This window comes from Suncus etruscus, chromosome 9 (assembly GCF_024139225.1).
Source record: "Suncus etruscus isolate mSunEtr1 chromosome 9, mSunEtr1.pri.cur, whole genome shotgun sequence".
NCBI classification, from domain to species: Eukaryota; Metazoa; Chordata; class Mammalia; order Eulipotyphla; family Soricidae; genus Suncus; species Suncus etruscus.
Genome location: NC_064856.1, coordinates 96606350 through 96633237, shown reverse-complemented (window position 1 = coordinate 96633237; position 26888 = coordinate 96606350). Strand labels below are relative to the sequence as shown.

General features: G+C 42.1%; 1 protein-coding gene across 1 annotated transcript in view; it reads right to left on the bottom strand.

Moving 5' to 3' along the window:
• CSTPP1 (centriolar satellite-associated tubulin polyglutamylase complex regulator 1) overlaps positions 1–25858 on the bottom strand; it is a 209556-nt gene extending 183698 nt beyond the window's left edge. Inside the window, exon 1 of the mRNA XM_049779744.1 lies at positions 25764–25858. Within this exon, the coding sequence (XP_049635701.1) occupies positions 25764–25809 (46 nt within the window). The 5' untranslated portion in view covers positions 25810–25858. The remainder of the gene's footprint in view (positions 1–25763) is intronic.
• Between the last annotated feature and the right edge of the window lie 1030 nt (positions 25859–26888).

Sequence of the window (26888 nt, the reverse complement as noted above, 5' to 3'; positions counted from 1 at the left end):
GAATGTCCTTGAAGATGCAGTAAATATTATTAATTTTATTAAATCTTGACCCTTGATCTTGAATCTTTAAATTGCTATAAAGCAGCTAGGGTATATACATAAAACATGTCCACTACAAACCAAAGCAAGACGGCGTTTCTAAAGGAAAGAAAGCACTTAGAGTCCATTGAGGTCAGCCAGCTGCTTTTTACATAAGACACTTTTAACTTGAAAGATTAAGTGAAGTATAAACTATGGTTATTCATACTTAGATGTTTGTTCAAATCTTTCTCAAAAGTGAATAATATGAGCCTATAATAGTTGTTTCAAGAAAAACAACCAACGGTATTTGTTACCAATAGTAAAAATCATGCTTTCAAGCAAAAAAAAATATTTGGAAAACTTACATCTTGCATCATGAACCTGATGGCTTTCCAATTTTTAAAGACTTCTGATAAGATTAGGCATGATATTAATGAATGTGATCTTTTGCTATTGTATACAGAAATATGTCAACTTTTGGGAGATCTGCCAGGTTAAAGTGAATCAGTATTTTCCACCTAAATTGTGGGTAAAAGGATCTCTTTCAAAGTACAAAGAACTAGTGGATTTATGTTATTTCATTTATTTTGGGTTTGAGGGCACACCTGGCTGGGTTCAAGGTTTACTTAACCTAGTTCTGCAGTTAGGGATCACTCCTGATGGGCAAGGGGACGAATCCAGGTCAGCCAAAAGCAAGATAAGTGCCCTGCCCTATGTACTATTGCTCTGGCCCTGAAACTAGTGGATTTTAATACAGAATAAAAAACAAGTTATTGACATTAGTTTTAGAGTTTACAATGCAACTACTAGAAATTATGATACTCAATTTTGGCATAGCATCAAAGAATGATAGTCAAAACTATTTGAAAGACTATGAGAAGACTGTATTTTTCCCCTCCCATTTAAAATCTATCCCCCTTCCCGGGCTGGAGCAATTGTCCAGTGGCTAGTGCACTTACCTTGCACATAGTCAACTCAGGTTTGATCCCCAGCACTCCATATGGTTCCCCCAAGCACCACAAGGAGTGTGGTGTAGAACCTGGGTATAGAGCTAGGCATAAGCCTTGTGTACTGCAGGGTGTTGCTCAAAAACAAAACAAAACAACAAAAAGTATTCCTCTCTCCCCACTACCCTTTTCTGCTGTGATTGTTATTGCTTGCTCACTGATAGCTTGCTCACTTGACTGTTGTACTTACAAGGCAGGTGCACATCTTGGTTGTGGTGCTTGCATACTCAGCTACAGCACCTGCCAGAGGTCACACATATTTAGCTGTGGTGTTTGATCACAACTTGTCAGGATCACGTACTAATTGCGGTGCTCACATACACTGCACTGAGGTGTGCTAGAGATCAGGCAGATAGCTGTGGCCCCAGGAGTACCAAAACATGGATTGGCCAGATAGAGCACATCAGGTGGGGATTGAAGGATTGCACACTGCAGACCTGGGTTCAAATTCTAGTATTCCCTATGATCCCTCAAGCACCACCAGGAGTCATTCCTAAATGCAAAGCCAGAAGTAACTCCAGGTGTGAGTTACCAGGTGTGGCAAAATGAACAAACAAGCAAATAACAAACAAACAAAACACAACTGCTGGCACCATATTTGACACAAGTAGACCACACCAGTGATCAACCCCAAGGTCTCACACTCTAAAAGTAATACTTTACCACTGAATCCTCCTATCTTTTCTTTCTTTTTTTTTATCATGGGGGTGGTGGGGAGCACAGCACATCTGGCAGCACTCACAGGTTATTCCTGGCTCTGTATTCAGAAATTACTCCTGGCAGGCTCAGGGGACCATAGAGGTTGCTGGGGATCAAACCCAGGTAGGTCACATGCAAAAAAAATGCCCCACCCACTGTGTTGTGGTTCTGTCCCCCTGTGAATATTTTCTACCTACATAACAGTCTCTGGATAAAGTTTTAAATATTCTTCAACTAAAGCTATTTTGTAAGAGATTATCCCCTACAGTAAATATGAGAATTCAGCTGCTTTTTATTAAGCTAGACATTAAATAATAAAAAATTATATTAAGCAATGCTACTAGGCTCATCCTGTTTTACTTTGGAAACATATTTTTACTTAATGTTATTTATGTTATTAGGTAATGGATTTTATTGTCATTTAAATAAGTTAGTATTTTAAGTTTTAGTTTTAAATTCAAATTTAGTGAACTATAAAAAATCTATCTCACCATACTTAATGGTGCAAGGCTAGATTTTTTTAAATGCATTACTTCGGTCACACCTAGAGGTGCTCAGGGCTTACTCCTGACACTCTGCTGGGGACCATTCCTAGCTGTGCTTAGGGTCTGTATATGCCTGGCAATGAACTCCAATCAACCATATGCAAGGCAAGTATCTTGCACACTGTACTATTTCTCTGATCCCAAAACTGAATATTTTAACTCAAGTCCACTTTCACACCTCTAATCAGTACTGCACTGGAGCCAGGACAGGGGTGCACTCAGTAATCGAGGATAGCTATCATAGATTTGAGACTCTGGTTCCATCCCCTACACTGCATGAAAATAAGGAGAGGTATGAAAAGGAGCAACTATATCATAAAGGATAAAAGCAACACAACTTCTATATGCAGGGGCCATGATCTTGTTTATAGAAAATCCTAATAACTTGTTTTGAGAGTCAAATGTTCTGCTAAACCTAGTCATTTCTTAGTTTCCCTGTTGTCAACTTGCTAAAATAAGTGATTCAGAGAGCAAATTCTTTGCTGGTCTATGGTAACCAATAAAGAGCACATCAAGAATTTCTCCAGAATCTTCTTGAAGGACATGGCTGGGCTATGAGTGCCCACAGACTTTTCCTATTCTTCTAGTGTAGCTCCATTCAATACTCACCCCCATTTTACTGCAGTCCCCAGTTCCAACACTGGTCAAAACATGATCAATGCCAGAGGGCCAAGACTTAAACTGGAAGATAATCTACTACTTTTCTGGAAATTAAACTTTGGGAATGCACAGCTGCTTGGCAGGGTCAAAGTTGGTACAATCTGACATAGCAACAGCATGGTAGGTGCCTCTACCATGGTCTACTGGGGATGGAGGCCCTGCGCCAATGATGGTGCCCCAAACCCAGGTGCATGTGTGTATACGCACACACTATACCACTATCACACATACTATTCCATATCACTAACAAACACATCATGCTAACATCCACATACACACAACACATACCACCATCACCAACATGTACACATCATGCCACTTACATATATGCCACACACAACACATACCAACACACACATATACATCAGTACACACACACATACATATATTCCACACCACACTGCCACTGCCACTGCCACCACCAGCCAGGAAACAAAAATAGCAGCTGAGCAGAATCAGTACATCTGTTGGCAGAACTACTGGGCTGAGCTGACTATAAGTCACTGATAAGAAACTTCTCTAGGGGCGATAAAGTGCTCTGCAATGAGATCACAGTGGCAGTTACGCAATCTTCAACACAGTCTGAAGAACATGAAGAGTGCAAGCCAACAAAAGAAGAAGGGGGGAGGGAGTAAGGAAAATATAAACTTCAAAAAATATGGAATGTAACTTGGAAGACAAGTAAAATCCCAGATAAGGATAAGAGATTAAGAAAACAACTAGGCAAGATTAGAGAAGAAAAACCAAATTAGAAGGATCACACCAGAACAGTTCTCTTGAAGAATTTGAAATTCAGAGAATACTTGATGAGTTTGCATGAACTGAGAGAAGGTTAATCTTTCATTTGTAGAGTTCAGGAATAAATTAGAGAAAGCATCGTAGGAAACAAAGCAAACATGGAGATGGATAAATGGTACAGGGGGGTGTGCTGCTTGCCTCGTACTTGGCTGACCTGGATTTGATCCTCCACATCCCCTATGATCCCTCAAGCAATGCCAGGAGTGCAGAACCTGGAGTAACCCCTGAGCACCTCTGGGTGTAGCCCAAAGACAGAAGAAAAAAAAAAATAAAGAGAGAGAATGAAGCAATCAAAAATCAAAGCAATAATTAATTCCAAAAAAAATTATGTAAAAGGAGGAAATAATGATGCAACATATTTATATTTATAAACATAAATAACTTTTGCATGCTCATAAGAAATACTGAATATTGACTTAACCAAGAATAATTTTATTGAAAAGGTAAAAAGAGGGGCCGGAGAGATAGCATGGAGGTAAGGCGTTTGCCTTTCATGCAGAAGGTCATCGGTTCGAATCCCGGTGTCCCATATGGTCCCCCGTGCCTGCCGGGAGCAATTTCTGAGCATGGAGCCAGGAGTGGCCCCTGAGCACTGCCGGGTGTGACCCAAAAACCACAAAAAAAAAAAAAAAAAAAAAAGAAAAGGTAAAAAGGGAAGTTAAGGGGTATTAAAGGACAAAATCCTTGACAGAAAGTCATTTAAAATATAGAAATGAGGGGCCAGATTGATAGTAAAGTGGATGGGGCATTTGCCTTGCACAGGGCTGACCCAGGTTTGATCCCCGCCATCCCATATGGTCCCCTAAACCTGTCAGGAGAGATTTCTGAGCACAGAACCAAGAGTAACCCCTGAGTGCCTACCAGTGTGCCCCTCCAAAAAAACTAACCCCAAAGATGGAGAGAAATAAAATTTCTTCTTGAAAAATCAAGAAGCACAATGTAGGGATCAGAGAAAGTGTGATAAGGCACATTTTGATCCCCAGCCTGACATGGCCTTCTGAGCATCACTAGACGCTCTGTAAAGCACCGTCAGTTGGCTGAGTATGGCAGACAGTGGCCCTCAGGCCCATGAGTATCATCTGGGAGACATCTCAAACTAGAGCAGTTTAAGACTACTTTGAGGGGCCAGAGAGATGGCATGGAGGTAAGGCATTTGCCTTGCATGCAGAAGGTTGGTGGTTGGAATCCCATATGGTCCCCTGAGACTGCCAGGAGTAATTTCTGAGCATAGAGCCAGGAGTAGCCCCTAAACCTTCCAAAAAACAAAAACAAAACAAAACAAAAGACTACTTTGAGATGCAAGAAAATATCGAAAAGGATCCCTGGTAGGCAATATAGTACAGCAGGCAGAGCATTTGCTTTGCAAGCAGCTGACCAGGTTTGATCCTCAGCATCTCATAAGATCTCCTGAGAATCAATAGGAATGAGAAATGATCCCTGAATACAAAGCCAGGAGTAAAGTAAGGCCCGAATGATATCTTTGTGGCCCCCAAACAAAAACAAACAAACAAACCCAAAGGGTCAGAGAGACATAAAGGGACTAAGGCAAATAAATGTCACACATGTAGTCATCAAACACCAGTCTTATCCCAAGCACTGCATTAGGTTCCATAACACTAACAGGAGTGACTTCTAAACACCAGTTAGCATGGCCCAAACCAGCACCCCCATTTAATTTATTTCTAATAATATTAAAAGAAATGATAACCCTGAAAATCATATCTTCTAAGGAATGAAACTTAAGAGAAGTTTGTGGAGTGTTTTTGGTGGTTCTGGTGTTTGTTTGTTTCTTTGGTCTTTACAAATAACCTTTATAGATCTATTTGGTCTTAGTTTGCTTGAATTTTTTGTTTGTTACACTTACTACACTTTTACTGGTACTTAGGGGATACTCCTGGCTCAGCGTTCAGAGGACCATACAGAGTGGAGATGAAACATGAATTTCCTGCTTGCAAAGTATGTGCTCTTGTACACTGAGACATTTCTTCAGCCCTTGAAGACCTATCTGACCTATAAAATTCTAAACCTAATAAAAAATAAGCATAGGGGCCGGGCGGTGGCGCTAAAGGTAAGGTGTCTGCCTTGCCAGCGCTAGCCTAGGACGGACCGCGGTTTGATCCCCCGGTGTCCCATATGGTCCCCCAAGCCAGGAGCGACTTCTGAGCGCATAGCCAGGAGAGTAACCCCTGAGCGTCAAACGGGTGTGGCCCAAAAACCAAAAACCAAAAAAAAAAATAAGCATTGAATTTTTAAAAAAATATGCTATTTGACTCTTCTCTCTCCTTACTGATATGCAAGGCATCTTGTTTTCCTAAAACAGTTTTCAATTGCTTCATTTATTACTTTGTTAAACTCTTGTTTTCTTTTCTTTTGCCAATTTACATAGTCAACTTTGTTCTTTTTAATGTTCTTTGTTGCTTCATTCTTCAATAGATGTATTTATGCATCCTTATACTTCAAAGGTCTTAATGCTGCGCAGAATTCTTCGACTTGTCCCAAATTAAGCTTTCTTCTTTCCCACAGCAACCAATACAAACTTTCTTTGTTCTCCTACGCCTTTTACTTCTGTTTCTCTACTTCTAAGGAGAGAATCTTGATTTTTACTTCAAAGACAAAGAAGAGGTGGTCAAGTAAAGAACATGAATTTTCCATTCCGTTTCTAGCTTAACCCTGTCCTTCACCAACTTCATTGTTGTTGTTCAAATACATTCATTCCTTATAGAGTCATTTTAAGAATATCTTAGGATCTCATTTCTCTTAAGAATTCCTGTTGGACTGGACAAATGCTGAATAGGGTACTCAGTCCATGTTTACCAGAAACTTGACTATGAAAATAATTTGACATTGGATGAACAACCATGACTGCAAGATAAATAATTTCATGTTTTTGGCTGAAAAGTTGATGATAACTTGTCGTGGAGCAATGGAAAACTAATACACATGAGAGTAACATAGTTTATGTCCCTAGAATAATGCCTAAAGTTATGTTTTTCCTCAATAACTTAAGTCAGGGGCCGGAGCAATGGAGCAAGGGGTAAGGTGTCTGCCTTGCTCGCACTAGCCTAGGACAGACCGCAGTTCAATCCCCTGGCGTCCCATATGGTTCCCAAAGCCAGGGGCGATTTCTGAGCGCATAGCCAGGAGTAACCCCTGAGCATCACTGGGTGTGGCACCAAAACCAAAATAAATAAATAAAGTCATTAAGCTTATGTCACTCTCTGGCTTAAAAAGTGAATTTCTGGGGGCCGGAGAGATAGCACAGCAGTGTTTGCCTTGCAAGCAGCTGATCCAGGACCTACGGTGGTTGGTTCGAATCCCGACATCCCATATGGTCCCCTGTGCCTGCCAGGAGCTATTTCTGAGCAGAAAGCCAGGAGTAAACAAAAAAAAATGAATTTCTGGGGCTGGAGAGATAGCATAGCAGTAGGGCGTTTGCCTTGCATGCAGCCGATCCAGGTGGTTCAAATCCTGGCATCCCATATGGTCCCCCGAGCCTGCCAGGAGCAATTTCTGAGCGTAAAGCCAGGAGTCAGGTGTGACCCAAAAACTGAGCGCTTTCGGTGTGACCCAAAAACCAAAAAAAAAAAAATGTCAAGACATATATAGATTAGGAGTCAATATAGTGGATAGGGAACTTGCCTTACATGTGGCCAACCTGGGTTCAATCCTCATCATCCCATATGGTTCCTGAGCCAGTCAGGAGTAATTCCTGAGCTAGAGCAAGGTGTAACCTCTGAACACCAGGTGTGATCTCTCAAAAAAATTTTTTTCAGGGCCAGGGAGGTGGCACTAGAGGTAAGGTGTCTGTCTGCTTTGCAAGCTCTAGCTTCGGATGGACCATTGTTCGATCCCCCAGTGTCCCATATAGTCCCCCCAAGCCAGGGGCAATTTCTGAGTGCAGAGCCAGGAGTAACCCCTGAGCATCAAATGGATGTGACCCCCAAACAAAAAATACAAAAAAAACCCACAAAAAAACAGTTTACAAATGAAGCACAGTACCTAAATGCCTAAGAAAAATATGGACTCTTATTTTCTACCTCCAAAATAACCTTGTACTTCTGCCTTTTAGAAGGGAAGGATCTCTGAATTCCTGGCCTTCTGAAAGATCTATTATGGGGTCAGAGAACTAGTACAGGGGTAAGATGCTTACTTTGTATGCAGTTAATCCCAGTTTGATATTTGGTACAACTGTCCAAGCACCACTGAGAATGACCCCTAAGTATAGAGTCAGGAATAATCCCTGAGCAGTGCAGGATGTGGCCAAAAAAGAACAATAAATGATAAAATAATTTATTTTTAAGTTTTAAATCATGTTTTCCATTTTGTATCATCATTTATTTTTTGTTTGTTTGTTTGTTTGTTTTTGGTTACACCTGGCAGCGCTCAGGGGTTACTCCTGGCTCTATGCTCTGAAATCATTCCCAGCAGGCTCAGGGGACCATATGGGATGCCGAAATTCGAACCACCGTCCTTCTGCATGCAAGGCTAATGTCCTACCTCCATGCTATCTCTCTGCCCCCTCCCCATTTTGTATCATCTTATAGAAAACAAAACCTGGAAAATCTGGGAAGTGAACTTACCCATATACTACTATAACTGGAAACAAAAGATGAAATTCTAACCTTGTAAAATTACCTGTGAAAGGCATTCTCTCACTTAAACTTAAATATTAACAAAAAAAAAATATCAAGAAAGGGGATTAGAAGAGTTTAGCAGGTAAAGAACTTACCCTTGCATATGGCCTACTGGGGTTCAATTCAGAATGAACTTCATTCATATGGTCTCCTGAGCCCTTCCATGAGTGACCCTGAGTACAAGCCAGGAAGCCAGAAAGAAGCCCTGAGCACTGCTGAGTGTCGTTCAAAAACAAAGCAAAAAATTAAATAAAAAACTAAAACTTAAGAGGAGAAAGAAAGGAAGGAAGGAAGGAAGGAAGGAAGGAAGGAAGGAAGGAAGGAAGGAAGGAAGGAAGGAAGGAAGGAAGGAAGGAAGGAAGGAAGGAAGGAAGGAAGGAAGGAAGGAGAGAGAGAAAGAGAGAAAAAGAGAAAGAGAAAGAGAGGGAGAGAGGGAGGGAGGGAAGGAAGGAAGGAAGGAAGGAAGGAAGGAAGGAAGGAAGGAAGGAAGGAAGGAAGGAAGGAAGGAAGGAAGGAAGGAAGGAAGGAAGAAAGGAAGGAAGGAAGGAAGGAAGGAAGGAAGGAAGGAAGGAGAGAAAGAAAGAGAGAAAGAGAAAGAGAGGGAGGGAGGGAGGGAAGGAAGGAAGGAAGGAAGGAAGGAAGGAAGGAAGGAAGGAAGGAAGGAAGGAAGGAAGGAAGGAAGGAAGGAAGGAAGGAAGGAAATAAATTAATTTAGGGGCCAGAGACATATTACAGGAAGTGAAGCTGCAGCAGTTGTAAACCTGTGCAAGCCTATTCAAGCCCCTGGATCACAGAATTCCCTGAGCATTGCCAGGGGGTCATTCTTGGGTCTAAGAGAGGGTACAGATGTGAAGGCACTTGCATTGCACACAGTTGGCTCCAATTCAGTTCCTAGAAACATATATGGTCTCCCAAGCACCACCACAAGTGATCCCTGAGCACCACTAAGTATGATCCAAACTTTCCCCCTGCGCCTCAACAAAAGAATATAGATTCTTTTCTGGATCCCTTCTCTAAAGATAATAACCAGTGTTCCTTCTCCCATCCACAAAGGAGCCATTCCTGAGGCACACAGGATGATGATTTTTGGCAGGTAGGGGGCAATCCCAGCAATGCTCAGGAGTTACTCCTGGCTCTGCGCTCAGTAAGTACTCATGGAGGTGCTTGGGGAAACCATATGGGATGCTGGGGATCAAACCTGTATCAGCTATGCACAGACAAGTGCCAAATTCTCTATCCTATTGCTCTGATCCCAAACTGGCTATATTAAGAGCTCTCCAGTGAAGGCTAATGTGAGGTCCTTCAACAAGTTATTTTCTAACTTCTAGTTATTTTCTTAACTCCTAGAAAAGAACGATAAGGAAACGTTCACAACATGAGACAAATAAATCACTCTTTATAAGTTTGTCTCTCCTTTAGAAATGTGAGATAGAAAATAAATATTTACAGAAAGAGCAAAGGTCAAAACAGCCATTATGCTTAGACATGGCAACAAAGATTAGCATGACTCCAGTTGCTATTTGTAGGCATAACCTTGAGGAGAAAGAAAGGCAGGGTGGTTTTACCTCTGCATTCACCCTTCTTTACAAAGATAAGACAACAGACAGACTGCACACCTAAGACCTGAGCTAATCATGTGTTTCAGTAAACATCTAGCTTGGGGGGTTATAGACTATCAAGAGAGACATCAGTTCAATTGTGGGGTTTCCTCATTAAATCAGTTATTTTAAGGTATCTGGTAGATTAATTAACTCCTCTCAACCTGCTGTGAGGGTAGCTTTTATCAACTTCATTTGTTGGGGGAAATTTGATCAAGAAGAACAGAATTTTCTATTTACAAAACACCTTCCTTCTGAAGAATTCCATGTGTTTATCTTCTCAATCTTCCTTTCTAGCATTCCTGTGAGGTAGGTGGCAATATTACCTTTTCCTTTCCTATAGACATGCTATGGCTCAAGGAGCTTAATGATTTACTCACACAGCTAACCTGCATTTTCACAGTCACTCACTAGAACGCACTGCTTGGGACTGACCCTAGACTGTGAACTCAAGGCTGAACCGCGCATAATTGAAAAGTGTCAAGTTTCTCGGTCTTGCTACAGCTATCTTTCTATCTTTCAACGCATCACATTCCAAAAAGGATTGGGGTCAGATTTGCTGCTTAAGCTCATGTGCTCCCTGTTTACAAAGCTTATTATCATTTCTCTAAATTGGAGAAACTATTTAAGTTCTGTCTTGATGCCCGAAAGCAAAATTATTTTTTGTTGTTTACTGTCTGTGCAACTGCATTGTAAATGATGTCATCAGGAATGTACCAGACTCTTAGACTAAGCTGTAGGGCCAATAAAAGCAGCTCGCTTGGAGCAGAGTGTGGTTCTTCGGGTCCTTGTTGAGTTTTTGAAGTAGGCATCACAATAAAAGATGACTCATTAAGCCCCCAAAAGACTTGACTAAGGCGTGTAAGGGCTTCTTATGCAGCCCTCCACAAAGGGGCCTGAGTGGCAGCATGAGGCCTCCTCTTCAGGGCATTTTCCTCCTGGCAGAATGTGCATTTGTGTGGCTACATACACAATTATAATCTCCCCTGAAAGGCGATGCCTTCCCTATGACAGGCTGAACAGGGGTCTGAACGCAAGCCTCCTGTTGCCTGTGAAGCTAACATGCCGAAACACCAGACACATTTCATCTCTTCTTTCTGAAATGCCGAGAAGGGACAGAAGCAGCAAAGCTGGAAAGCACTGCCCAGAGAGAAAGACGCCAGCCCAGCTCTCCCCTTCTCATGGGCCCGAGCTCCTTTGTGTGCTTGCCTCCTTGGGTGTCAATTTGCAGGACTTTGGGGCATGAGAACCATGGAACTCAGTGGTTTGAGCAGCCTCTCCATGTGACAAGTAAAGCCAAAGAAGGGAGGCTTTGGGTACATTTCACATTCAGAGTTTTATTGTGTTTTGTTTCAAATGTGCCTACATGAAAAGCAATCATTTTCCCACTGAGCACGTCATGATGGACGTAAGTTTGTCATGGACACACCTCCTGTAAAGGAAAATAAAATAAGGTAAAATAAAATAAAACAAAACAAAAAGGCCCTATGAGTAGCCCCTTCCCCAAAATAGCTCTGCTTCGGGCTATCTCCCAGGTGAGAAATGTCTGAATTTAACCAACACCTGATCTGAGGGCCTGGGGCAGGAGCAGATTTTTGTCTGAGATTACAGAAACTGAAGCTTGTGTTTTATCACAATTACCTGTAATCTCAGGGCTAGATAATAGTATTAACAAGACCTTGAGCTACACAATGGGACAGCTGGAAAAAGGCTCTTACTCTCACGAAAGAATAGTGCTTTTAAAAAGCCAATTCAGTGAGGTAAAAAAGAAAGGGCTCTAAAAGTGCCTTCTTAAACAATATTTACTTTTACTGGGTTACTGCTAATCAAACAAAACTTAGTCAGAAGCTTTTATGAAATATACATGTGATGATTTCGGCAGTAATTGCTTTGTTTAAAAAAGGTGCTTAAGAGAAAACATAGCTAATGGGATCAGTAATTTGGTAAGTTCAGATGTGTTTGGGAAAATCCCTCCTCTCTTTGATAAATCATTAAAATTCTGCTCAGATAAATATGTTTTGACTTGAAATTCCAATCGTGGAAGGAGCTATTTCCTAAGGCCCCTAGGGAAAGAGTACCAGAGCAATCCTAGCCCATTGCACCCAGGAATTAGTTTATGAGGGTAATTCCAGACTTCATCAAAGCATCTGACTTTGCCTAACTGAAGGGAACCCAGGGAGAGGCTAGTGGGTACACTGCCCTTGTTTAAGAGGATTAAATCTTACTGTTAGGTAACCAAAACACAGAAACTTGGGATCAACCAAGAACCTAATTAGCCTTACTGATAATCAGGATTTAAAACCAGAAAGCTGCAAGTTAGGTGTTAAGTACTCATCCTTCTTTCCATCATGGAAAACTAGCAGAGCAATATTGAGGGGGAGGGTACATCACAGATCACTGACATGGTTAGAACTCAATAACTACTTCTTTCTCCCACATTTCTAGTGGGTAGGGGTGGTAGCGGGTGGATGAGGTCACATCCAGCAGAGCTCAAGGGATCTTAGTGCTAGTAGTGCAAAGAAAGTGCCTTCAACATCCCCATACCATCTCTTTGAGCCCATCTTCCAATTCTTCTTTTAAAATGTATTCAATTACATAAAGAAGACATTTAACAAACACTTAACAAGTGTCCAGAACTGTTCTAGATTTTGAAGAGCCTGAAGAAAAAAAAAATCTGCCCTGTTGGCTTACATTCTAGTCAGGAAAACTGTAGAAATAAACAAGAATACAGAGAGATAGACAAGATAACTGTAATAAGTGCTAAGAAGGATATAAACAGGATGATTAAAAGACCAGTTAGTGCATCATTTGTCTCTTCTGATCTACAACTATTACGTTTTAAAGCTCATTACTTACTGGCCTCCTAAAATTACTCTTTTAGCAAACACTGCATTTGTGCAAATACAAGTGTTTCTCAGGGGCCAGAGAAACTATATAGAAGGTAAGGACCTATTTGCACACAGTTGACCAGGGTTCAATCCCCAACATTGCATATGGTTGGTTCTCTAAGGCCTACCAGGAGCAATCCCTGGGCACAGAACCAGAAGTTAAGTCCTGAGCAGTGCCAGGTATGATCCTCAAACCAAAGTGATCCCCAACTTCCAAAAAGAAACTAGACAGAGTTGTTTTTTGGGGGGATCATACCTCGTGGAATGCAGGGATTATTCCTGGCTCTGTGCCCAGAAATTACTCCTAGCAGAATCCAGGGATTATATGGGATGCTGGTCGGTCACATGCAAGGCAAATGCCCTAGCTGCTGTACTATCAGAACAGCCCCCTAGACAGAAGGTTTTTATATTTCTTTTTTTTATGTTAATTTTATATTACTTATATATAACTATGATAAGCAAGATTTATAATAAAAAATAAATAATAAAAATAATATAAAATAATAATAAAAATAATATGGGTAGTGCATTTGCATTGCACTACCCATATGGTTCCCCAAGCCTGCAAGGAGTGATTTCTGAGTACAGAGCCAGGAATAATACCTGAGCATTGCCACTAAAATACATACACACACACTGAGGACATTGGTGATGGGAAATGTACATTGGAGAAGGATGGGTGTTGGACCTTGTATGGTAAAAAATCATTAACAACTTTATAACTTACATCTATGGTGATTCAATTAAAATTTTGTATTAAAAATACAATAGAGGCCAGAGAAATAGTTCAGGATTAAGGCATTTGCTTTATATGCAGCCAATCATAGTTCAATCCCTGGCACATGGGTCACAACTGGAGTGACCTCTGAGCACAGACCAGGCATAGCCCTGAGCACCATAGTGTGGCCACAAACCAACTAAAAAACAAAAGATGAATAAAAAATAATCATAGAACTATTTAAAAACCCTAAAGAACACTGAAATTCTTGAAAGGTACTTACCATAGAGAAAACAGGAGAAATTACTTGCCCTTTTTTGTCTTTAACAAAGATCTGTATTATGCTTACTGTAAATGCTACAAAATCCTTGGAAGGCAGAAGAAACAGAACCTAGACCTAATTTCTAAGAACTCCCAAAGGCACACCCCAGAACTGGGTCACCGTGGGAACTGCTGCCCACCCAGCTGGAGAGGGGCCTAGACAGCTGTATCAACTCACCCAATGCTCAGCAACACTTGTTGCCTGGTCACCTCAGCTTAGGTTCTTGAGTCACAGGTCCCACCTCCTAGCCAGGGCCCAAGTTTTATGTAAGTGCAGGTGAGGGACCCTTGCTTTACACAGAGAAGGTCTGAAGAAAGAAGAGAAGAATAGGAGGAAGGAAAAGAGTGGAAGAAGGAAAGATAAAGCTGTGAACATGCTCTCTAGTGAGCAATTTTTTATATATTATCAACTTGAAGTCCACGGGTTTGGTTAAGACACTGTAGCAACTATAATATTTATTTCTGAAATAACCCAAGTACTTGAAAGTGCTTGAAAACATAGGGTAGAGAAACAGATCTACAGGCTAGGTGTTTGCCTTGCCTGCAGGAGGTATAGATCCAATCCTCAGTACATGGTCCCCCAAGCACTACCAGGACAGGTCCCCCAGCATCAACCCTCCCCAGCAATACTTTGTGGGGAGATAGTTTTTGGGGTCATAAACACCTCCCCACAAAAAAGATAATGTATTAATTCCTAAGTATTTCTGGTTATTTTTAATAACTTTCTTAATGTAGAAATGGGTGTGGAAGGTTCACTTATGATTCCAAATGAATTAAGTCTGCTAATCAGGGTTCACTCAAAAGCAAATAACAAAAGCAAAAAATACAAGTGTCTGCAGTAAAGCAAGTAAATACTATGTGCACGATACCAGCAAACACAAAGACAAGAACATCTGAGAACCTTCACTTGGAATGAGTCCTATATCAAAACCCAGGCCTGCCAGAGTATACAGAGCTTGGAGTAACCTGTGGCCAGAAGGGACTTTTTCTTTTCTTTTTTTCTCTTTCTTCTTTCTTTCCTTCCTTCCTTTCTTTCTTCCTTCCTTCTTTCTTCTTTCTTTCTCTTTTTCTTTCCTTCCTTCCTTCCTTCTTTCTTCTTTCTTTCTTTCTCTCTCCCTCCCTCCTTTCCTTCCTTCCTTCTCTGTCTCTCTCACAAACTCTCTTCTCTCTCACACACACAAACTCTCTTCTCTCTCTCTCTCTCTCTCTCTCTCTCTCTCTCTCTCTCTCTCTCCCTCTCTCTCTCTCTCTGCTAGATGCTGCCTCTCTCTCTCTCTCTCTCTCTCTCTGCTGGATGCTGCCTCAGTCCAGGTAGACTGAGAAGCAGACACTAAGACAGGACCAGGCATGTAGGAGAAATACTGGGGAGCCGCCCAAGAGGGAAGTGGGGAGGGAGGAAGGAGGAATCTGGGACAGTTGATGGCCCTTCACGAAGAGCTTAGAGAAAGAAACGGGAAAGAATGACTGATAGTGCAATGGGGTCCCCAGGTCAAAGCTGCCAAGAGAGTCAGTTCAGCACTCAGAGACAAACAGTCCCACCCAGGCATAGGCTGGAAGCGACCTGAGGGGAGTGAGCCCCCCGTATTCGAAACTGGGTCGGAGTGAATTACCCTCTTCACCACAGCAAGGGCTCAGAGAGGCAGGCAGAAATGTTATATTTATTACACCTATCTGTTTATCAAGCACCTACCTAGATGTACCAAGAGGAACATGTATTATTTATCTTTGTTTGGTCTCTTTTTGCAATAGAGCAGCCAGGCATTGCTCTGCTGTCTGCATCCGTGAGATAACTGCTACTCTTAGCCATGCTTTGCAGCTAAAGAGACTAAGACACAGAGAAGTTAAGCCACTTCTCTAAGGTCACACAGCTATTCAAAGGAAATGGATTGTTGTCAATAAAACACAGTGTGTTCTTCTTAGACATTACCTCCCTTATTGTCTGTCTCTGAGAGAGGAGTCCAGTGGCCAGAGAAAACTTAGAATTTTACTAGGCCCTGGCTTAGTCCTGATACCTAGGATGCCCTCTCCTGGCAGAAATGTTCGTCTAAGCCAGTAAGTCACCTGAATTTCTTCCCAAATCTAAACGTAGGTCCATGCAATTGCTGGACCCTCATTCTTTAAGAGGTGCTCCAGGTATTTCTATTACAGAACTTAATAATGTGGACAGTGGAGACAGACATCTGGATTCAAATTCTGGTTCCACAACTTACTAGTTAGGAATTCTCTTTATGATGTAGTTTCCTCATCTGTGAAACAAAGAGAACAACAGAAAGTCTTCATATGCATTAATATACATGAGAGCCTTAAAGTATTCCCTGATACAAACTAACTGCTTAAAAGCCTTTGTTTTGGGAGCCAGAGTGATAGAACAGCAGGTCAAGCACTTGCCTTGCCTGCAACTGATCTGGTTTGATTCCTGGCACCACATACGGTTTCCATACGGTTTCCAGAGTCCCGCCAGGAATAATTTCTGAGTGAAGAACCGTTGGTGAGCCCTGAACTCCACCAGGTATGACCCTAAAACAAATAAAACAAACAAAAAAGATAAAACACTAGGGGCCGGAGAGATAGGTAGAGAGAGGTAGGGAGTTTGCCTTGAACGCAGACGGATGGTGGTTCGAATCCCGGCAACCCACATGGTCCCCCAAGCCTGCCAGGGGTGATTTCTGAGCAGAGTCAGGAGTAACCCCTGAGCACTGCAGGGTGTGACCCAAAAACCAAAAAAAGAAAGATAAAACACTGAAAGCTTTTGCTGTTGTCAGTGCTGGTGCAGTACCTGGACTGAACTCAGGGCCTCACACATGAAAGACAAGTGCTCTATCATGAAAGCTAGTTTCCTGGTCCTTAATAATACCTTGGTGGTTTAGCTGCTCACATCTGGAGAACCTTGGAGTCATATTCTTCATGTCCAATGTTATATATTGACTAAAATATCATTTCTATTCTCAGGAAACTTGACCAATGAGCTGTTTACTTCCTGAACAGGAAGTAAGGGTTACTGCCCTTTTGCAGGCAACAGTTGGTCTTAATTTGTTTTTATCTTCTTGGTAGAGAAGAAAAATGGTTCTAGGAGGACCGGAGTGAGAATATATCCATTAGGTAGGGTGTTTGCCTTACATGCAGCTAGCCCAGGTTCAATCCACAGTATCCTTTATGGTCCCCCAAGCCTGCCAGGAGTAATTTCTGAGTGCAAAACCAGGACTAGACCGAATTTTGCTGGGTGTGACCTAAAAACAAAACAAAATGGAAATAAAAAGGAAAAAGGCTCTGAAATCCCTGTTTGCTGTGACTATACAAATAAATTAGCCTCTTTTTTTGTGGGGGAGAGGGGTTTGGGGCCACACCCAGTGATGCTCAATGGCTACTTCTGGCTCTGGGAACACAGCTCACTCCTGGAAGTGCTCAGGGGACCAAGCAGTGCCAGGAATAGAATCGGGGTCAGCTGCATGCAAGGCAAGTACCTTACCCCTTAAACTATATCTCAAACTCTCAATTAGCTTTTCTAGGTCACAGGTTTTTTATTTATTTATTTATTTTGGTTTTTCGGGCCACACCCGTTTGATGCTCAGGGGTTACTCCTGGCTAAGTGCTCAGAAATTGCCCCTGGCTTGGGGGGACAATATGGGACGCCGGGGGATCGAACCACGGTCCGTTCCATGGCTAGTGCTTGCAAGGCAGACACCTTACCTCTACCGCCACCTCGCCGGCCCCAGGTTTTTTATTTTTAAAATAAAGAAATGAGAGTATGAGCCAGAGAAATAGCACAGCGGTAGGGCGTTTGCCTTGCGCGAGGCCAACCCAGGACTAACAGTAGTTCGATTCTTGGCATCCCATATGGTCCCCTGAGCCAGTCAGAAGTGATTTCTGAGTGCAGAGCCAGGAGTAACCCCTAAGCGCCACCGGGTATGACCCCCCCCCAAAAAAAATAAACAAAAAAAGAAATGAGAGTAGTAACCACTTAATGGGATTATTAATACCTCCTTCATATAATGATGATGAAAATTAAGTACGGCATAGGACTGAGCATATATGATGTATTAAAAAACTACACATTTGAATAAAAAATATTATTTGCTTTATTCTGGATCCTCTAAAACTGAATGTCCAAGGGAAAAAGAAGAACTAGCTCTGGTTTCCCTAAATTTTCTAATACCCCAACCCATCAAGTTCTAGTAAAGTACAAAGTTTCCATGGAAACAGAAGCAACTAGACATAGGAGTGACAGAAGGCATGCACCTCACCAAATTAGGTGGGGTACAAAATAAACCACACATCCTTATGCCTATTCTCAGGTCAGCACGTAGGTGGTGTGTTTTACAAACCTGGACAGAACAGGCTGCCCTTCAGCTCTCCGTAGTCCTCCACACCCAACCAGGTACACAGACACACCTCAGCCTCTGGCAGAAGCTTCCACTAAGTAGCTTCCATAAGCTGGAACACTTTCAATGGCTCTTATACAAAGAGTTCTACACTCATTTCATCTGCTTCCCAGATGCGATTCAGGCCTAAGCATTAACACAGTTTCTGTCGCATCATCCTGATGACTGCGGGCATGAGCATCATTGAACTGATTTTGTAACAATGATCTTCAGATCTTAAGCCATAACAGGCATGATTACAGGTTCCTAATCCCCAGAGTCAGCGAGGAAGGATCAGTTTGCCCAGCACAATAAACGATTACTATCTTCATCAATAGCCAGAAAGGGAAATACAAAGCCCGACTAGCGGGTAGAAAGGGAGATCGATAAATGGTCACTGAACAAGTGTCTCTATAATCTAATCCAAGAAGACTAAAGTGAAGCCTCCAGATACACTTACAAAAGAGCTTTCAGCTTTAGTTTTTCCTGATTCATTGAATCCATAAAATACTTTAGTCTCTGCAAAAGTCTTTACTTTATATTTGTATTTTCTCCTCTGGACCAAGTCAGTAACTTTGCAATTTGTAAATTAATAATGAAAAACAAAAGATAATCCAAAGCTATTTAAATTTTTAAGTTTTATTAAGGCAGAGGAAGTGATTTAAAATACTCTTTAAATTGAGGGTGAGGACCAGAGAGTCAATACAGTACTGAGTTAAATGCTGACACCAGGGGACCAGAGCAATAGCACAGCACATGATTTGTATGTGGCCAATCCGGGTTTGATCCCAGGCATCCCATATGGTCCCCCAAACCTGCCAGGAGTGATTTCTGAGCACAGAGCCAGGAGGAACCCTTGAGCACCGCCAGGTATAGCCCCCCAAAAAAAACAAAAAACACACAAAGGGGTGATCCCTGGGCACAAGAGTCAGGGATAAGCCCTGTGCACTAATGGCTGTCTCCCCTTCCTCCCCCAAAGTGAGGGTGAATGATTAAAACAACATATCACTGAAAGAGCCTAAAGTTTGCAAATCATTTTCTTTGTGACATGCCAGGGAAGGAACACAAAAGGCATGCCCTGTACCACTGAGTCACATCCTTGGCCCCTAACAAAGTATAAATGAACAGTGTAAGCTAAAGACAAGTACATTTCAGCAGAGGTGTACAGTTTGGTGAACCACAAAGAAGCCTGGGAGTAGTGCGGCCCTGCCAAAATCAGCATGAAAGCTCAGAGGGCGAGGACAACAGGCAGCTAAGATCTTGAAGCCAGACAGTTCCCAACTTGCGACGGATCGGTGAAGGATTTCCTGACTTGGAGACGATGTGCAGTTAATATGCATTTAGTAGGCGATGCGCTTTGAATTGTGCTCATTTCCCAGGCAGTACAATGCCCTCCCATGATGCTGGACCGTGACTGCAGTTCCCAATCTGCCAGGTAAATGACCAATATTCCACAGCAGCAGTTTCCAACCTCTGGGCTAATATCAAAGGGTCACATCCAACCCACGGGCATCAAAACCCACTGTCCACAGCAAGGGTTATAAACCTTCAAGCAGGGAGCAGACAATTGCCCATCCATGAAAACAGAGCAGTTGAAAACCACTATTCTATTGTGCATTGTTAACGAACTATGTATTGTTAACGATATTTTGTTTGGGGGAGGACAGGGGAGACAAGAATGAGTCAGGATGAGCCAGCTGGACTCAGTTTGAATGATCTAAATTTTGTTGGCACTATGCAAAGCACTCTAGTTAGGAGCAAGCCAAACCTAAGTCTCCTTCTCTCAATCAGTTCTGACAAGGATGTTGACATTGGCTTCATGATCAGTGATGAAGAGCATTTTTTCATATACCTCTTGGCCATCTGTACTTCTTTAAGGAGGTATCTGTTAATCTCTTCTACCATTTTTTGATGGGGTTGTTTGGTTTCTTGTTGCTATGTTTTACAAGAGCTTTATATATCTTAGATATTAATCCTTGTCAAATGAGTGATTGTCAAAAATTTTCTATTCTAGGGCAGAAGTGATAGCAAGCCGGTAGGGTGTTTACCTTGCACTCAGCCAACTCACGTTCAGTCCCTGGTATCCTAAGGCTGCCAGGAGTAATTTCTGAGTGCAGAGCCAGGAATAATTCCTAAGCACCTCCAGGCGTGGTCCAAAAACAACAACAACAACAAAAAAAAAAATGTCTATTCTAGTTAGCATTTCTTTTGAGCTTTTTGTTTTGGTTTTGGGATTTTTTGGCCCCAACCCGGTGATGCTCAGGGGTTACTCCTAGCTATGTGCTCAGAAATCACTCCTGATTTGAGGGACCATATGGGACACTGGGGGATCGAATGTGGTCTGTCCTAGGTTAGCACATAGAAGGCAAATGACCTACCATTTGTGCCACCATTCCAGCCCTCCTTTGAGCTTTTTAATTTGATATGGTCCCATTTGTTTATCTTTTGTTTTTGTGGTTTTTTGTTCCCATTTTGTTTCTGTTAACTCAGCCAATAGCATTGTCATTGAAGATGCCCCTGGATTCAATGTCATAAAGGGTTCTTCCCATGTTTTCCCAAATATAACTCATAAGTCAAGTGAGATATTGAGGTCTTTAATCCATTTTGAATAGATTCCTGTGCCTAGTATGGGATAGGGATCTGAATTCACACAAATGTATTCTTGATTTCATCTTCTTCCAGGCTGGTTCAGTGCTCAAAGGGAACTTGATGATGCCTATCTGTTCAAAATTGTTTCTCCTGAGGGTGTTCTTCCAAGGCAATTTTGGCTGCTTTTGGACACAAGAGGGTTTGAGCCATCAAAAACTTCTTTCTTCCTTCTCTTTTCTCTTTTTTCTTCTTCTCCTTCATCTCTTTATTCTTCCTCCTCCTCCTTTGTTATTTGGTGGGAGGCTATGGATGCCTTCCAACACTTTCTTGGCCTTTCTTGGAAAAACATTTCAACATTACAAGGAATAAGGAGTTCCCTCTTTTTTTCAGTACCATCTTCATAAAAAGGATATCACTAATGTTTCTGGGTTTTTTTTTTCTCAACCCCATTAATGTTTCTTATCCATCATGTTTTGCCTCTTATATTGTGTTTACAAAATGCCCATTTGAGTTTCCTTCTTCTAATGATAAAAAAGTTAACTATTCTTGAAATGAAAGGCATGATAATGGTTCAACTATAGGCTAATGTCAAGTGTTCTGAGCACATTTAAGGTCCCTGAACTATAATATTCACTGGATGAGGTATATTAACTATATTAAGAATTTATAAGGGTTTATTAAGACAGAGTCTCACCATAATTCAAAGATCATTAGGAGAACCTAAAAGAGAATTTGTCCATGTTTTAAGCATTAGGCAACTCATATGATACAAAAATACTAAAAATTTTTTTGGTTTGGGTGAGCGGGGTCTGGGGATCATACCATAACCTTATCCATGCAAAATATGAAATACTGAAGCTTTATTAAGTTTTACCTGAGACTTTGATTCCTTATCAATACTGAAAGTCAATTAGTCTTACTGAAAAAGCCAGTTATGGGGAACCCAACTTCTACTTATTTAAATACCAGAATATAAAATATGCCAAGTCTTTGTAAAATATAATTCAAGCAACAAATACTCAAGGAACTGAACCATCAACTGAGCTTTTCAAACGTTTCATAGATGCTGGACAAATAATTTAATTCTTAGCGAAAGACTAAGTTTTTCGATAATATTGGTATTCACTAGATACATAATTATCTGTGATATTTCAGATTATAATAGGTGTGGTCATGTAATGTCTGTCAACAAATAGGGGCCTTAGTGATAGTACAGCAAATAAGGTACTTGCCTTGAACACTGCTTACCAGATTCAATCTTCAATATCCCATATGGTCCCCCAAGCCTGCCAGGAGTAATTCCTAAGTACAGAATCAGTAATAGTCCCTAAAAACCACAGGTATGGCCAATAAAAAGAAAGTAAATAAATATATAAAAACACAACTAGAGGCCGGAGTGATAACACAATGGTAGAGCATTTGCCTTGCACGCTGCTGACCCAGGACGTACCTCAGATTGATCCCCGGCGTCCATATAGTCCCCTAAGCCAAGAGTAATTTCTGAGCACATAGCCAGGAATAACCCCTGAGCATTACTGGTGTGCCCCCCCCGCCAAAAAAACCCACAACAACTAGTAAAAGAACAAAATTATCAATTATCCAGTGCAGTATTTTCACTACTATCCAATAGCTAAATCCAATTGATTATCTACAAATACAGCTAATTACATATTTAAATACCATGTAGTTTTTAAAAAATAAAAAGTGGAAACCCTCTTTATGAAGTAAGACAGAAATTACTTCAAGAGGGAGAGGAGAGAGGAAAGTCACTGTATTCTCCCATATCTATAGATTAAATGAACTCTGAAAGGTTATAGAGGAGACTAGTAATCATGGTAACTGGTGGGAAGCTGAGGATCGAGGAGAACTAGGCTGATGCAGGAAAAATGGTGGCAAGAGACTTTTCACTATACATTTTTTTATATTTTAAATCAAATTTCCCTACTAACAATTCCAAAAAGTAGGAAGCAGTTGTGGGAGGGAGTTTGGAGTCAAATCTGTTCAACAGTCACTCCTGGTGGTACTCAGGGGAACATGTGGTGCTAGGGATCTAACTGGGGCCAGCAGCATACCAGGCAAGAAGAGCCTTAACCCCTAAACCATCTCTCCAGTCCCACCAGTTCAAAATTTTAATCTAAATTTTTTTCTACTTTTTTTTTGGTTTTTGGGCCACACCCGGCTGTGCTCAGGGGTTACTCCTGGCTGTCTGCTCAGAAATAGCTCCTGGCAGGCACGGGGGACCATGTGGGACACCGGGATTCGAACCAACCACCTTTGGTCCTGGATCGGCTGCTTGCAAGGCAATCGCCGCTGTGCTATCTCTCCGGGCCCTCTACTTTTAAATAGTGTATTTTTAATTTTTTTTTTTTTTTTTTGGTTTTTGGGTCACACCCGGCAGTGCTCAGGGGTTATTCCTGGCTCCAGGCTCAGAAATTGCTCCTGGCAGGCACGGGGGACCATATGGGCACCGGGATTTGAACTGATGACCTCCTGCATGAAAGGTAAACGCCTTACCTCCATGCTATCTCTCCGGCCCATATTTTTAATTTTTAAATTTTGTTTGTATCCACACAACTGAATGGTATTTACTCCAAAAATAAAAAATAAGCTATCAGGTTAGGAAAAGGCATAGTGGCACTTCAAAAACATATGTGGGGAAGAGGCCAGGCTGAAAAAGCTGTGAGCTATATGCCTCCAATTGTCTGAAATTCTAGGCAAATAAAACTAGGGATGGAGAAATGATGCTTTTACTGGCTAAGGTTTTGGAAGCAGGGGTAAGGGTAAAGAGTGTTCGTAGGGTAATGAACCATAAACTACAGACTTTTAGTGAACTATAGACTTCCATTTGTTAATGACAATATGTCTATATTAACTAATCAGATGAAACAAAGGTACATGCTAATGTGATACATTAATAATGAAATTCTGAGGAGGGGAAGAAGCAGGAATCTGGAAAGACTCCTATTATAGGGAAAAAATGATGTCTGCTTAATTTTCTGTGAAATGTAAACTTCTCTAAGAAATAAAGTCTTGGGTCAGGAAGATAATTCAAAAGACTAGAGTACATGACTTTAAATTATCTAGGCCCCAGTTCAATACTTAGCACTAAATAACCTCCTTGCCTTCTCCAGGTATAGACTTGCTGGCCCCCAGCATGTCTGAGGAGTTACCCCATCCAATAAATAAAAATAAAATAAACTAATTTTGGCAGGGATGTATGGCTCAATGGTAGGACACATGTATCGCATATGTGAGGTTTGATTCCACATAGCAAAAAATAATATAAAGTTAGTCTGTCATTGAAAAAAGTATACACATACATATACATCTTTATGTACATCATATATATACATATACATATATATATACACATATATATACATGCATATGCATTCTTTTTTTCAATCCATTAAGGGCCTCACATGAAAAGTGCTCAGGGGCCAGAGCCATAACGCAATGGGTAGGGTGTTTGCCTTGCATATGGTTGACCCAGTTCGATCTCCAGCAACCTATACGGTTCCTGGAGCACTACCAAGAGTAATTCTTCAGTGCGGAGCAAGGACTTACCCCTGTGTACAGCCAGGTGTGGTCAAAAGAAAAAGTGCTCAGTCAAATACAACAACAACAGCCTTAACAATCAGAAGCACTCAAGTGTCATTTTATATCCGGTCACTTCGTGAATGCAAGACCCTGCTTAAGCCTCAGTTTCTCCTACTGCAAAATGGAAAAAAACCAATCTCCTACGAGTGTTGAGAAGACTAAAGAATGTGTGTGAAGTGCTTAGCACACAACCTAATGTAAATGGTACCTCCAAAATAAGAGTGGACAAGGCCTGCGAGATCATCCAGCTGGTAAGGCTCTTTCTTGCCAAGATGCAACCCAACCCGTGTTTGATCCCCGGCATCCCATGTGATAGCCCAAGCACATCCAGGTATATGATTCCTGAGTGCAAAATCAAGAATAAACCCCAGAGCATTGCCAGGTGGGGCCCCCAAAAAGAAGAAATTAAAAATAACGTTGGCCTCAGAAAAGGCTTAAGAAATAATAATGAGGGGCCGGGGCGGTGGCGCTAGAGGTAAGGTGACTGCCTTGCCAGCGCTAGCCTAAGATGGACCGTGGTTCAATCCCCCGGCATCCCATATGGTCCCCCAAGCCAGGAGTGACTTCTGAGCACATAGCCAGGAGTAACCCCTGACCCTCACCGGGTGTGGCCCAAAAACCAAAAAAAAATTAATAATAATAATGATGATGATGATGATGATGATGATAATAATAATAATAATAATAATAATAATAATAATAAATGAAGGCTGGACAGATAGCATGGAGGTAGGACGCTTGCCTTGCATGCAGAAGGACAGTGGTTCAAATACCGGCATCCCATATGGTCACCCCCTTTGAGCCTGCCAGGAGCGATTTCTGAGTGTAGAGCCAGGAGTAACCCCTGAGTGCTGCTGGGTGTGACCCAAAAACCTAAATAATAGTAATAACAATAATAATAATAACAACAACAATAATAATAAGGGTTGGGTTGAGTTTTTATCAACCACATTGATTCACAGGATGGGGGGGGGGGAATTTGGCCCTGCAGATTCCAAGGTGACACAACTCCTAAAACATTCATTCACCCCAACCCATCCCATCCCATGTCATCCCATCCCAAGTCATCCCATCTCATGTCATCCCATCCATCCCACCCTGCACAGATTTCTATCATTTGGCCTGAGCTCCAGCCAGGAGCCTGCAGGCCTTGCTGGGTGCACGGATAAGGTTGCCTGACCCACGCAGGCCCTGGAACACGCGCCCCAACCCCGCGCGCGCGGCCCCAGCCCCTCCGATCCCCATCCCGGGTCCCCCAAGGGCCAAGCCCTAAGATTCGCCCGTACTTCTGGCTCGCCCCGCGAACACCCAGGGCGGCGGCTCCTACCCAGATACTCGTAGTCCGGTAGGGCCAGGCGCTCGGGGCTCAGCATCCTTGGTCCAGGCGACCGTCCCAGCGGAGGACGCCTACTTCCGGAACCAGGGCGCTGGCTCCCTCTGTTGCCATGGCAACCACGCGGCAGGAGGACCGGGGAGTGTCCCGCCAACCGTTTCCGACTCGCAGCGCTCCGCTGGCCATGCGGGTTCCGGGAGCAGGTGCTGCGCTGCGCGGCCTGGCCTGCAAGCGTCTTGCAACGAACTGTTCGTCTGTCCTGCAGGAATGGGTTGTGGGGGCCATCTGAGAGGTGTTTTTTGGTTTTGTCTTGTTTTGTTTTTTGTCTCCTTATTTTCCCATGGGCGAGAAAGAGGGGTATCATCGATGCTGCTTTTCTGCATTTCTCATTTCAGAACTGTATCAGAACTGATGCTTTCTTGAGCCATTATTCTTTTTTGTTGTTGTTGTTGTTTTTTGTTTGTTTTTTGGTTTTTTGGGTCACACCTGGCGGTACTCAGGGGTTACTCCTGGCTGTCTGCTCAGAAATAGCTCCTGGCAGGCACGAGGGACCATATGAGACACCGGGATTCGAACCAACCACCTTTGGTCATAGATTGGCTGCTTGCAAGGCAAACGCCGCTGTGCTATCTCTCTGGGCCCTTGAGCCATTATTCTAACTCTAATTGCCACACTATACTACTAAATTCCCATTAATGCTTAATAAACATGATTTGTCTATTTCTCATTTATGACCTTCAGTGGCCACATAGAGGTAGGTGACTGATGCCCTATAGAGAGATCTGGGCTGCCCTGGAGATCAGGAATGTCCTTAGGCCACTTGTGCACAAAGATGCGAGTTAATGTACATGATATGTGTCATGTACATGATATATTTTGATAATCATGTGATTTGCATGATCTGTTTTTCCCTCCAATTTCTCATCTTTCTGCTCCTCTAAAGGACCCTTTAGAGCAGGGGTCCTCAAACTTTTTAAACAGGGGGCCAGTTCACTGTCCCTCAGACCATTGGAGGGTTTGACTATAGTAAAAACAAAACTTATGAACGAATTCTTATGCACACTGCATATATCTTATTTTGCAATGAAGAAACAAAACAGATACAAATACAATATGTGG